The 15,065-nt window shown below is 36.2% G+C and overlaps 1 protein-coding gene across 1 annotated transcript in view; it reads right to left on the bottom strand.

Annotated features, from left to right (window-relative positions):
* BTAF1 (B-TFIID TATA-box binding protein associated factor 1) overlaps positions 1–15,065 on the bottom strand; it is a 101,655-nt gene that overhangs the window by 44,893 nt on the left and 41,697 nt on the right. Inside the window, exons 14-15 of the mRNA XM_046026898.1 lie at positions 14,145–14,265; positions 720–824 (exon numbers count right to left, since the gene is read on the bottom strand). Coding sequence (XP_045882854.1) covers positions 720–824; positions 14,145–14,265 — 226 coding nt within the window. The remainder of the gene's footprint in view (positions 1–719; positions 825–14,144; positions 14,266–15,065) is intronic.

Below are 15,065 nucleotides of genomic sequence, written 5' to 3'. Positions count from 1 at the left end.
AAAAAAAAAGAACAACAACACATGCACACATACACTTCAAGATATAACAGTTCCTAATATATAACCTCTGCTAAAGTTAGAGGTGGTAAGATCCTAGTATAAATAAAGAGAACAACTTAAAGTTGTTGATTCATGATCTTAATAAGGTACCTTTCTTGATGCCCAACATAATGTAACTAAAAGTAAACAGAGATAACACCACTGTTAATCTAAGGCTATTAACGATGAGCTGCCTCAGTGACAACAGTTCAAGACTGAATTACGACAGTACCATCTCCCTCCATAAACATTATTAAATATATCAAATTACTCTTCTTTAAAGATTCTAACACATACAACCTATCTTGCTAAGGGGAAAAAATAAATCTAAACCACAAAAATCAGATTCTATATATTACCAATGAATCCCAAAAGATACCTGCAGAATCAATAACCATATAGATAAACAGCAAAATAAGTGATACAGAAAAAGTTTTTTCTTCATTTTATTTTTTGTATTGAGGCTGTCAGAAGAAAGTGCTTAAAACACTTGCCTAGTAGACTTATCTATTATACTCCATAAGAATCCTATTTCCTTGTCTCATAGATCTCCACACTTTTCAATGTGTTGATTTCCAATTTTTTTAAATCTCTGACCAACAACAGTACAGCAATTATGAAAAAATTTAAAAATCTACTAAGTTACTGGGGAAAATAATAACGATGTATTCACTGTGTACCTTGTGAATGAGGTCCAGAATTTCCTGGCTGCTTTCTAAAACACAAAACTGAAAAATGTGTCGCAGCATATCAGGCAGGATAGGTATAAGCCAAGATGAAGAGTTCTGAAAACAAAAACAGAATCAAATCTATAGTACAGAATTCTTAGGTGTTAGCTTATTTGAAGAGCTACAAGTCAAGTAATACAAGTGTTACCAAGAAAAGATGGTGGGTATAGCTTTATCAAAAGGGTTCGACTGGGTGGTAAATTTTTACAAGATTTTGGAGCAACTGTATCATATTTGTTATTCCAATGGTCTGGAGAAATTAAGTATCATAAGAACTAGTATTTTTAAAATGCAGATTCTCTAGTAGCACAGCATTAAGTCCACTTAGTAGAAAATACAAGACAAGACTGGGAAAACATCTGAAGGCCAAATTCACTTCACCTGAACAACGTGCAAGCATCTCCTTTTCAATATCGTTGCAAAAAGTAATAGCTTTAGCTCACTATTAAAAAAAAGCTTTAGCTCACTATTAGTATTATCTTAAAATACTGCAAGGTATAATCTGACCCATCCAGGGCCAATCTGTATCCTGCAAATCTGAAAGCTGACCCACTTATTTTCACTAATTTTGCACCTGTCTTCCAGGAGACAATTATTGAGGCAGGAGATCTAATGCTGTTGCTTTGTATTTGTAGGTTTATTTAATTAGATTGGTGGGGGAAGGAACAGGTTACAGTGAAGAATGTATTACTATTTTTCAGTCCTTTAGAAATTATCCTCCTTCAAATTCCTCTCTCTGGACCTTTTTTAAAAGTAGTTAACAGACTTTTATATGCTACCATCTAGGACTCTACTTATCAAAAATATCCCCCCTAATCTTAGGGAATATCTACAAAGTGCTGATGACCATTTAGCATTAGTCTAGCACAGTGTAAATAAAATACAGAAAAATTCCTACCACAGTGTGTTTACTTGACCAAGTTTAACTATAACCAGGAACACTATTACTCAAGTCTTAAGTGAATTTAAGCTTTACAAGGCTTTTGAAAAAAAAATTTTTGGTCTGTGTTAAATAATTAACAGAGTAATTACTAGCACTTTATATTAGTGCTAAACGTAGTCCCCAACATTTTTGTAATAAGCATCAGATGAGGGAGAGGGGCATTTGTGGGAATTACTGAAGAAAATGACTGATGGTTATGGAGTATGACACAGATGGGGTAGTTTCTTCCCAGTTGTTTTATTAAGAATGATGTTCCTTGCTGTATTCGGCCTTCCCGGAACTCAGAATAGAGTTGATGAAAACGGAAATAGAGGACTATCAGACCGTTCACTGTTCCAGACCATCGAGGTGAAACTTCCAGCCATCTATACTCCTTCATACTACCCTCCAGCCAATTTCCTTTCACTTCCTCTTTAGTGCCATCATGCGCTCTCTTGCTTCCTGAGTTTCACATCCTGTTCCTTCCTGACCCTGTTCTTCACCTGCTGCTATGAGAATTCTACTCATTCTTCAGATCTTAACTTAATCTTCACTTTTAGCAGGAAGGGTACCTTCCCTAACCTTCACTCACTTCACTAGGTAGGATCCAACAGCATCTTCTACTTCCCCTACCAGGTACTTACCTCTTTATGTTATTAGAGCTTGTCTAGTTGTCTGTTTTTCTCCTGTCTTGTTTAGTTTCCTGTTTTAAGCTCTACAGAGGGCAGAGACCTTGTTTTTCACTGATCAGTATCCAAAGAATTGTAAGCACATAGTAGGCAGTAAAATATTTGTTGAATAAATCCGTAATTTCTTATAGGAAATGGTCCATGTCACAGAGTAGTTAGTAATATGTGAAATCTCTCACAACTGTAGTTGGTAATAAATCCCTAATTTGCAAAATTGACAGAGTAAGCTTTTACCAGTACCCTTTTGCTATACCCCATCTTTTGCCTTCCCAGAAAAGGGTCAGATATGGAAAAAAGCAGCAGTCTGATCATCACTCACATGAACAGCTGATTCCTGCCTGTAGGCAAATTCATCATCATTTCTTATCTCCATATCAAATGATTTGGGGTTGCAAGGGAGGAGATTTGGAAAAAAGATACCATAAAGTGATGAACCACACGAAGTTCTTTCATTAATTTGGTCTGAAATCCCATTTTGGCCCAATGCCAAAAGGAAAAAAAAAAACAAACCACACACACAAAAATGAACCAAGCTCTGTATTTACATAATTCATAATGCCCATTCTATTCATTTATCCAACCAATATTTACTAAAAGTCAGTTAAATATTTATCCTTTGCTCTTGCCTTTTAATGCCTTTGCAAAATCTGGCCAATACCTAACTATGCTAATGTTCTCTAATGCCAATCTTAGTTAAATATGTTCTTTTGGTCTTTCTTTTCCTCTCTACATATGCTTATGAGACATTTCTTACATCCTAGATCTTCAGATTCCAACTTAATCTCATATATATATATTTTTTCATGCTAAATTTTCATGCTAAAGCATGCCTTTCAAACAAGTCAATGTTGTATGTACCTGAAATTTTGGAATGACTCATAAACTGGCTATGATACGAGTAGAAGGGAAAAGTTGACCCAGTCAGGAGAACAAAAGACTGATGTCCAACGTATTTTTCTAGATTGAGGAGTCAAGTTCTAGCTACAACACTTATTGGTAACAATGCTAGTTACCCTGATATTCCAGTAAAGTAGTTCACTGACAGACATACAGACTCATAGATATACTCTTTATGTATAAACACAGTCATAGGCTAAAGAGACAATACAGAAAGGAAAAATCAAGTGGTAAAGTCCTTCACTTTGACTGCCAAACTGCCAGTTTAACAAAAAAACATTACACCTTGATTTTATGCCCTAGCTAGTTTGGTTTGCCTAAAAGTTCTTATTTAATGTTCCCTAAGAAGCCAGGTTTGCCAATACTTTCACATGTTAACATCACAGATGCTATGGTATTAACTGTCATTTTATTTAAGGATATTTTAGAGATGTACATGCCTACATACATACTCACGATGGGATAAATTTTAAGATTAAGGACATTTCTGTTATAAAATCTTCTGGTTTCATAAAGCAAAACAAAAAAATTACTGAAGATAATCAGAATACTTTCAAGGAAATAAAGGCATCAGTCTTTAAGGGGTATTGTTGCACTGAGGTACAGCCAGGTTTACCCTCAACATTGCAGTTATTGATAGGAAAGGGTTGAGAAATTAGAAAATGAAACCAGAATAGAACTACCAGTAATTTAAAGATGGGTTCATTATTTTCACTTTGTACTTAAGATGACTTCATATACAAAAGTGAAAAAGCAATTCAATAGACACTTAATCCATTTTGTCTCCACGTAAAATTTAAAACTGAAAGCCAGCCAGAACTGGACCTGAGTCTGAGCCAAATAATTTGTGAGTTGTGTAGGTACACAAACTTGTGTAAGTTTAATTTTTGGTCATCAGTTCCCTCATCTGCAATACAGGAATGGCAGTAGCCACCCATGTTACATGCTTACCAGGGTTCACAGCATAAATTAAGCCCTCATAGTAACTTGGATTATTACTATAATTAAATATCATTCATTTATATATGAAGTGTAAGAATGATATTTAATTCCAAACTGTTTAGGAAAGAATTCCCAGAACCAGAAGTGTTAATTATTATTCTTACTATGTACTATTATTTATATTTTTATAGCATTAATATCTTAAAGCACTTTCATGTATATTCTCTTACTTAGCCCATATAACCCTGAGAAAGACTGGATGGAGATTATCACCAGAAGGGTTTAAATACTTGACCACGGTCATAAATTTAGCAAACAGTAGAGCTGAGGTTAAAACCCAGATTCTTCACTTAGTTAAGTGATCTTTTCATTACACCACTAAAGAAACAATAGTGATAGAAAGCAGCTCAGAATAAGTAAGGCAAGATAAAGAAAGAACAGATTTTTATCACCACAGGTCTATCATCTCTCATCCAAATTCTCTGGGGCCGTATGTTTTGAAATTCAGAGTTTTTCTAATTTTAGAATAATGAAGTTGTATGTGCTGTATGCTATATAATATCCTCAACGGGGCCTGAGGTAGCACCCAAATAAAGTATGTTAATATTTCTGAAGCAAAATTTGTGAATGGGCACATTTAGTAGGATAAAGACTTATGAACAGTCTCTCTTCAGAATGAACACGTTTTTCCACCAAATAAGTAGTTTTGTAAGTTAATCCACCTTACAAAAAAATCTTTGGATTTCAAAACTGCAAATAAGAGACTGAACTTGTATTACAAGATAGTTTGCAGATAGCTATGAAGCAAACAACAGTAACCACCAGGAGAGGTGCCTGGGTGGCTAAAACCGAGAACCTTCAGTTCAGAGTACGATCTCAAGGTCCTGCGACTGAGCTCCATGTCTGGCTCCTTGCTCATGGGGGAGTCTGCTTCTCACTCTGCCTCTACCCCCACTCATGTGCATGCTTGCTCTCTCTCAAACAGATATATAAAAATATTTTTTAAAAGTTTAAGAACATGAGTAACCATCAGGAAATGCTGTGGCAAAGAATACAGTAACAGAAAGAACGATCAGACATGGTTTACTCTATTTTCTCAGAAAGTAAATAATGTTGCTGAGATCACAGAAGTAACAATAGCCATTAAGTGTTCACTTATTAATGACTTTAGATAAAGAAAAAAAAAATCACAGTGAGCTACCGAAGTTGGAACTATTTTGCACACCTGTTCCCTGAAGTAAAGACAGAGAGAGGAACAAAGGGAGATGATATTTTGGAAGGACAATGGTTATGTGTAGAAGGAATTGTAGGGGGCCGGTGATGAGCCATAATGTGCCAAATACTCTCATCAAAGGAATCAAAAGGCATCCAAATAGGTAAAGAAAAAATAAAACTATCTGCAGATAACATACTATACGGAGAAAACTCTAAGGACTCCACCAAAAACTTACTAGAACTGACAAATGAATTCAGTAAGGGCAAAGGATACAAAATCAATATACAGAAATCTGCATTTCTATACAGCAATAATGAAGCAACAGAAAGAGAAATTAAGAAAATAATCCCATTTACAACTGCACCAAAAATAATAAAATACCTAGAAATACAATTAACCAAGGAAATGAAAGACCTGTACTCTGAAAAATAAAACACTGATGAAAGAAATTGAAAATGACACAAACAAATGAAAAGACAATGGACTGGATGAACAAATATTGTTAAAATGTTTAAATGTTAAAGATGTTAAAAAATACCACCCAAAGCAGTCTACAGATTCAATGCAATCCCGATTAAAAAAACCAAAGCAGGGGCACTTGGGTGGCTCAGTGGGTTAAAGCCTCTGCCTTCGGCTCGGGTCGTGATCCCAGGGTACTGGGATCGAGCCCCGCTCAAGCCCCACGTCGGGCTCTCTGCTCAGCAGGGACTCTGCTTCCTCCTCTCTCTCTCTGCCTGCCTCTCTGCCTACTTGTACTCTCTGTTAAATAAATAAATAAAATCTTAAAAAAAAAAAAAAAGCATTTTTCACAGAACTTCACAAACATTCCTAAAACTTGTATGGAACTACAAAAGACCCTGACTAGCCGAAGTTATCCTAAAAAAGAAGTACAAAACTGGAAATATCACATTCCTCGATTTCAAGTTATACTACAAAGCTGTAATCAAAACAGTATGTTGGGGGCACCTGGGTTAAGCCTCTGCCTTTGGCATGAGGTCATGATCTCAAGGTCCTGGGATGGAGCCTGGCATCGGGTTCTCTACTCAGCAGGGAGCCTGTTCCCTCCCTCTCTCTCTGCCTACTGTCTGTCAAATAAATAAAATCTTAAACAAAAAAACCCAAAAAACAGTATGGTGGTGGCACACAAACACATATATCAATTAAACAAAAAAGAGCCAGAAATAAACCCATGATTATACGGTCATTAAACTTTCATAAAGGAGGCAACAATATGTGCTGGGGAAAAGACAATGTTTTCAACAAACAATGTTGGGGAAACTAGACAGCTGCATGCAAAAGAATGAAACTGAACCACCTCTTAGACCATACACAAAAATAAAACTCAAAATGGCCTAAGGACCTAAATTTGAACCTGAAACCATAAAAATCCTAGAAGACAGCACAGACATTAACTTCTCTGACACTCTGCGCAGCAACATTTTTTTAGATATGTCTCCTCAGGCAAGGGAAACGAAAGCAAAAATAAACTATTGGGACTACACCAAAATAAAGAGCTTCTGCAAAGAAAAGGTAACAATCAACAAAACTAAAAGCAGCCTATTGAATGGGAGAAGATATTTCCCAATGACATATCCAATAAAGGGTTAGTACCCAAAATAGTTACAGAACTTAGAAAACAACGCCAAACCCCTCCCCAAATAATTCAATTAAAAAATGGGCAGAAGACATGAAGAAACATTTTCCAAAGAAGACATACAGATGGCCAACACACACATGAAAAGATGCTCAACATCACTCATCATCAAGGAAATGCAAATCAAAACTGCAATGAAATATCACCTCACACCTGTCAGAATGGCTAAAATCAACAACACAAGAAACAAAAGGTGCTGGCAAGGATTTGGAGAAAAAGGAATCCTTGGGCACTGTAGGTGGAATGCAAACTGGTGCAGCCACTGTGGAGAAGAGTATGGAGGTTTCTCAAAAAGTTAAAAATACAACTACCACATGATCCAGTAAGTGCTCTACTGGATATTTACCCAAAGAATATGAAAGCATTAATTCAAAAAGATACATGCACCTCTAAGTTTATTGCAGCAATATTTATAACAGTCAAAATATGGAAGCAGCCCATTGTCCACAGATATATAAATGGATAAAGGAAATGTAGGGGGGGTATGTATACGTACCTGTATGTACACACACATACACACACACACACACACACACACAAATTACTCAGCCATAAAAATGAAATCTTGCCATTTACAACAACATGGATGGATCTAGAAATATAATGCTAAGTGAAATAAGTCAGAGAAAGATAAATACTATATGACTTCACTCATATGTGGTATTTAAGAAAACAAACAACAAAAAAAATGACAGATAAACCAAAACCCAGACTCAACCATAGAGAACAAACTGATGGTTACCACATGGCAGATGGGTAAAACAGATGAAGGGGATTAAGAGTACACTTACCTAGATGAACACTGGGTAATATATAGAATTATTGAGTCACTATATTGTATACCTGAACATGATATAATGCTGTATGTTAACTATACTGAATTTTATTTATTTATTTATTCATCAAATAAATATAACATTGTTACAGTAAAAAGAAAATTATCATCAAATAAATGTAACCTGGTTACAGCTGGGATACAGGGTCGACTTGGAAATTTTTCTTCACTCTAGGTTATACATTAGGAAATAGCAGGGAAAGGATGGACAAGAGCCAAATAACAGAAGATTGAGAGACAGGAATTTAATTCTAATGTACTAGGCAGTAACAAATTACTAACCAATTTGTAAGTAACCGAGGCTACAGTCCCCCAAAGTATCCTTATTGTTACTGTGTAGAAATTATTATTACTATTATTACTGTGTAGAAACTAAAAATACAAAACCTGATTCCAAACCATAAGGAGCAAACTACTAAGGAAAGTAGGATACTATTTTTTATAAATATACAGAAAGGAGAATGTGGGTAAACTAGAAAACAGGTGAAATTCAGCCGTAGCAACATCTTCCTAGGAACAACGGCAAAGGCAAGGGAAGCAAGGGCAAAAATGAACTATTGGGATTTCATCAAGATCAAAAGCTTTTGCACAGCAAAGGAAACAGTTAACAAAACCAAAAGACAACTGACAGAATGGGAGAAGATATTTGCAAACGACATATCAGATAAAGGGAATTACAACTTATTCTTAATATTTCGGTTACAAAATCTTGAAGCAAATAAAACAGAATTATAACTGGATGGTGGATATATAAATCTTGTTTTATAATTCCCTGCTCTTGGGGCGCCTGGGTGGCTCAGTGGGTTAAAGCCTCTGCCTTCGGCTCAGGTCATGATCCCAGGGTCCTGGGATCGAGCCCCGCATCGGGCTCTCTGCTCCGCAGGGAGCCTGCTTCCTCCTCTCTCTCTCTCTGCCTCTCTGCCTACTTGTGATCTCTGTCTGTCACATAAATAAATAAAATATTTTAAAAAATAAAATAAAATAATTCCCTGCTCTTTTGTCTATTTTAAAAACTTGCCAAAATTAAAAAATGGATATACGTGGTGGTCTTGAGAAAAGTTTTTTTTTAGGATTTTATTTATTTGAGAGAGAACAACTAGAGGGGAGAGGCAGAGCAAGAGGAAGAAGCAGGCTCCCCAATGAGCAGAGAGACCAATGAAGGGCTTGATCCCAGGACTCTGAGACACTTGATCAACTGAGACACCCAGATACCCTGTGAAAAGTCTTCTAAAAGGGTTTGGCTTTATACTATTATTTGGAAAAACAAAACAGAAAAACCAAATACATACAGTAAAAGATATATGTGGGGGCCAAAACTGGGATGTATTGAGAGTGGGTAATAAATTCCACAGCTCTAAGTCTTCAACGGTGAGAATATGGAGAGCAAGGCTCAGGACAGTGACAAAGCACAAAATATTTTATATGCATCAACATTAAGTTTTGCTACCAGTGTGACTTTCAGTAAAGAGACAATCTGAAGATATAAGCTAGACAGAAATGGGAAATTTCATTAGTGATACCATTAAAAATTTTTAAGGAGAGGAAAAGAAGTTAAAGGCATAAATAACAAAAAAGGGTATCAGAAACACAACAAACATTAAAACTCAAAAAAATAAAGGATCATGCATGTACCAGAATAACGAAGAAAAATACAAAAGCAGGATACATTTAAATGTCTAAAGAGAGTGCACTGGAAAAGCTCTTTGTTCCAAAACACATTCTATATACTTGTCTAATTTGAAACCGATCTATTACTCAGAAAAATGGTATGTTCGTAAAAGTGCATATTAAAGATATCAGACATTAAAGAGGGAGAGGGGAAGATTATTTTTTAACCTTATCACCCAAAATCCTCCTGGTCTTTCAGGACTTAGTCTAGCCCTCAGAGTTGCTTTCTGACACCTCTCATATTCTGCTCTTCCATTATTTAACTCTTTGCAGGGGTTATTAAACTTACATTCGAAGAGTCTTGTCACAATTAGACTGTAAACTTTTACAAGGTAAGAATAAGAACGTTAGATTTTTTAAAAAGTTCTCAGAACACCCTGCACAGAATTTTATACAAATTTATTTAACAAATTTGGAGACCTATGCATAAATGGTGGCTGACATGCTACAAATCACAAAGACAGTAAGAGTTTTGGTATATTACCAAGAGTCATCATCAATTCTTTGTATATCCAGGGCCAAAGTTTTCATTCACAAGCCCATGAAGGCAAATTCAAAAGACAAAAATAATAAGTCCTGGATAAGAAAAGCAACAGCACAGAACACAAAGATGTTTTCAACAACCATGTAATTTTAATAGCCAGTATCAACACTTATTTCAGGGCTAAAAAATATGAAAGAGGATCAGGAACAATCACGGGATTTTATCTAAACTGTGAAAAATTTTTAAATATAAGACAAAATACCACACTGTAAGACTAACAAGAATGAGAAGTCACAATTGACAAATGAGAGAAAAAAAGTAGGAAAGAGCAACCGAAAAGGAACAGTTTAATCACTAACAGCGGTGGCTCTTATCTATCACAATACTCCCACACTATACCATAAATAACACCACATAAAAACTGATAACCAACAAATAATATCAGTGGGTTGACTCATCGAAAAATATTACTTTATGTTTAATACAGTTTAAGATCATGATCAGGTGTGTCAAACATTTTAATGTTAGCTGTTTTTGGTTTAAAAGTACGTTTATTTTTAAAAAGTCATTTACATATAATACTTTTGCCCCTTATACTATAAACTACTAAAATAAATAACTTTAGTAAATAAACTACTAAGTAAACAATTAAAAACCACCAAAACAAGTTAAAAAGAGACTGCAAGTGGTTTAATCACCCTACAAAGATCAGAAAGGCTTAAAAGAACAATGTGGGACTCATATCCAAAACACACAAAGGGGACACCTGGCTGGTTCAGTCAGAAAAGCATGAAACTCTTGATGTTGTAGTCATGAGTTAAAACCCTACGCTGGGTATAGAGAAAATAAATAAACGTTAAAAAAAAAAAATACACAAAGAAATCTTAAAATTCAAGAGTAGGAAAACAACTCAATTTCAAAAAAGGGGAAAAGACCTGAATATACACTTCACTGAAGAAGAAATACAGATGGCAAATAAGCATATGAAAAGATGCTCAACATCATATATCATTGGGGAACTGCTAATTTAATCAATAAGATACCACTACACACTTATTAGAAAGGCTAAAATCTGTAACACTGACAACAACCAGTGCTGATGAGGATATGAAGAAACAAGAACTCTTGTTCACTGCTGAGGGTAATTCAAAATGATAAGCCAATTCTGGAAGACACTTTTTTTTTTTTTTAAAGATTTATTTATTTATTTGACAGAGATCACAAGTAGGCAGAGAGGCAGGCAGAGAGAGGGAGGGAATCGGGCTCCCCACTGAGCAGAGAGCCCAATGCGGGACTCGATCCCAGGACCCTGGGATCATGATCTGAGCCGAAGGCAGAGGCTTTAATCCACTGAGCCACCCAGGTGCCCCTGGAAGACACTTTCTTATAAAATTAAACATACTGCTTGTGGTCTTTGGTGTTTACCTAAGTGTACTGAAAACTTGTGCCCATACAAAAACCTACATGTGAATGTTTAAAACTTTATTCATGGGCGCCTGGATGGCTCAGTGGGTTAAGTGTCTGACTTTAGCTCAGTTCATGATCCCAGAGTCCTGGGATCCAGCCCCGCATCAGGCTCCTCACTTAGAGGAAAGTCTGCTTCTTTCTCACCCTCTCCCTCTGCCCCTTCTTCTGCTCGAGTGCATGTACACTTTCTCATATAAATAAAATTTTCTAAAAAAGCTTTATTCATAATTCCCCAAAACAGGAAGTAACCAAGATACCCTTCAATAGGTGAGTAAATGAACTGTGGTACACCCATACAATAAAATATTACTTGGTGATAAAAAGAAATGAGTGATCAGACCACAAAAAGACATAAAGAAACCTTAATTTCACATGGCTAAATGAAACAAGCCAATCTCAAAAGGCTACATACTACATGATTCCAACTATTTGACATGCTGGAAAAGTCTAAACTATGGAGACCAAAACAAGAAGTGATTGTTAAGAATTTGGAAGGAAGAAAAGAGGGATCCACAGATGGAGCAAAGGAATTTTTTTTAGGAGAATGAAACTATTTTGTATGATACTATAATGGGGGATACATACTGCTCGGCATTTGTCAAAACCCATAGAATCTACAATACAAAGAGTGAACTCTAATGTAAACTATGAACTTTAGTTAGTGATAATGGATCAAGACTGGGGTGCCTAGGTGGCTCAGCTCGTTAAGTATCTGACTCTTGATTTCAGCTCAGGTCACGATCTCAGAGTTGTGAGATCAAGCTCCACATCAGGCTCCATGCTGGGCATGGGGCCTGCTTAAGATTTTCTCTCTCTACACTCCTCCTGCCAAAAATTTTTTTTAAAATGGATCAATACTGGTTCATCAAGTATAACAAATGTGCTACACTACAATACACACTCTGTGTGTGTGTGTGTATACAGGCATATAGGGGCATATTAGGAACTATGTACCTTAAAAAAAAAAAATCATGTACTTTTCACTCAATTTTTCAGTAACTTAAAACTGCTCTTAAAAGTAAAGTCTATTAGGGGTGCCTGGGTGGCTCAGTGGGTTAGAGCCTCTGCCTTCGGCTCGGTTCATGATCCTAGCCTGCTGGGATCGAGCCCCACAATGGGCTCTCTGCTCGGCGGGGAGCCTGCTTCTCCCTCTCTCTCTGCCTCCCTCTCTGCCTACTTGTGATTTCTGTCAAATAAATAAATCTTTAAAAAAAAAAAAAGGTAAAGTCTACTAGAAAAATAATAAAGAACAACATGAAGTGAGGAAATCTGGTAACTTCAAGAGAGCTAATAACCAAAGTAAATTTAAGAATACTTCCATTGAAACATTTAGACAAAACCACAAAACTAAAATGAAGTGAAAATTCAGAACAACTCATGACAGTTTTGTCACGCCTGATCAACTGAGGATTATAAAACAAATCTGACAGTTCTTTCTCAAAAGACTGTGATTAAATAAAAAAAAATAAGGCAAAACAAAATTTGCACATACTAAGTCACAGAAGTGCAACACCAATACCATGCTGCAGATTAAAACAAGTCCACATAAAAAGTCCACCTTTTTTAATATTCCTAATTCACAGAGAAATGAATGACTAGTGAACACAGGAGAGACATATACCCATACTATAATCTACTGTCTAAAAATAAATAAATAATCAACCACTGCTTTTTAAAGATGACTGGCTCAAACTGTAGTACCCACAAATAACAGCATGTCAGAATGGATTCCTTATGGTATTTCCTCAAATTCTAGTATTTTGTTTGACTTACTGTTATTTTTAAAATAAAAATCTGAAGTTTTATAAGCAGGGGAAATGCTTATAAAAAGGGAAAATGACTCCTGAAGTACACTATCCTTGGAAATACCATGCTCTTAAGATTAAGTAATTCTTGGGGCGCCTGGGTGGCTCAGTGGGTTAAAGCCTCTGCCTTCAGCTCGGGTCATGATCCCAGGGTCCTGGGATCGAGCCCCGCATCGGGCTCTCTGCTCTGCGGACAGTCTGCTTCCTCCTCTCTCTCTCTGCTTGCCTCTCTGCCTGCTTGTGATCTCTGTCTGTCAAATAAATAAATAAATAAATCTTTAAAAAAAAAAAAAAAAGATTAAGTAATTCTTGGGTCCCTGAATGGCTCAGTGGTTAAGCATTTGCCTTTGGCTCAGGTCATGAGCCCAGGGTCCTGGGATTGAGTCTAACACCAGGCTCCATGTGAAGCAGGGAATCTGCTCCTCACTCTCCATCTGATCCTAACCCCTGCTTGTGTGTGCACACTCTCTTTCTCTCAAATAAATAAGAATTTTTTTTTAAAGATTTTATTTATTTGAGAGTGAGAGAGAATGATAGAACCAGTGGGAGGAGGGGCAGAGGAAGAAGCAGACTCCTGCCCAATGCAGGAAGTGATCCCAGGATCTTGGGATCATGACCTAAGCCAAAGGCAGACACTTAACCAACTGAGCCACCCAGGTGCCCAAGATTAAGTAATTCTTAATAGGAGGCAAGTGCCTAGCAATGTCATCATCAGTCTTTAGGGGTCATATTGTAGAGCTCCAAATACATTGCCTTATTTTATATAATTTCAAGATCACGACAGTTATTAGTTCTTACCTGGTCCTGTGTTGATAATAATGTAAATAGAGTCTCCAAAGCTGCTCTTCGAACTGATGATATAGTGTGATGCAAAAAAGGCCAGACACGTGGAACTAAAACTGTGAGTGACTGCTGAATACTAATAAAGAAAACACAAATTAATCTTAACTCATTCTCAGCTGAAACTCTGTTGGTACATTATCTAAACATGTCCTTGTGAACCTAGTATCTTTATTGATGAATAAATTCTAAAAACATACAAGTTTCATAAGAACATTCATTTACAATTCTCATTCAGAACTGTTACTATAGCACCAGAGTAGCCAGAGCAAACATAGTCATAAAAAAAATATTAACGTTAAGTTCTATGGCACTAATGCCATGAATTACCTTTTTAAATAAGAACTTTCTAATATAACTGCCCTTATTTTCAATCTGTCCTTACTCAGGAAAATGAGATATGTATCTCAACTGGCAATCAGGCTACACAAAATCAAGACTGTTAATTGTTTCTTCTTTCCCATGGTGAACCCCACTGGGTAATCATTAGATGCACAGAACTTACATTCCCCTTTGGGGTCACCTCTGTCAAATATCAAATGAGCAAGAGGTGGTATGGTAGTAGTTTTGAAATTTTTCATCTTGATTTAGCATTACTAAGTTAAGAAACCTCAAAAAAAAAACCAAAAAACCCTCAAATACCTTCCTTCACAGATTAGAATTTACGTGGAAAAACATGCAAAGCCACATCAATGCTAACAACTTGGACCACAGAATTCCTGCCACAACCATGAGCATTTATAAAAATTACCTTGGATTAGGAAATTATCTATAAATAGCATTTGAAATATGGAAAAAGGCATGAATAAAAAAGAATACAGCAAGTGTAACTGTATGTTCTTTTGTGGTTCCTGAGGAGGCCTATCTTTTAACACTATA

This window comes from Meles meles, chromosome 13, assembly GCF_922984935.1.
Source record: "Meles meles chromosome 13, mMelMel3.1 paternal haplotype, whole genome shotgun sequence".
Taxonomy (NCBI): domain Eukaryota; kingdom Metazoa; phylum Chordata; class Mammalia; order Carnivora; family Mustelidae; genus Meles; species Meles meles.
The sequence above is the reverse complement of the archived record's forward strand: the minus strand, read 5'-3'. Positions and strand labels throughout refer to the sequence as shown.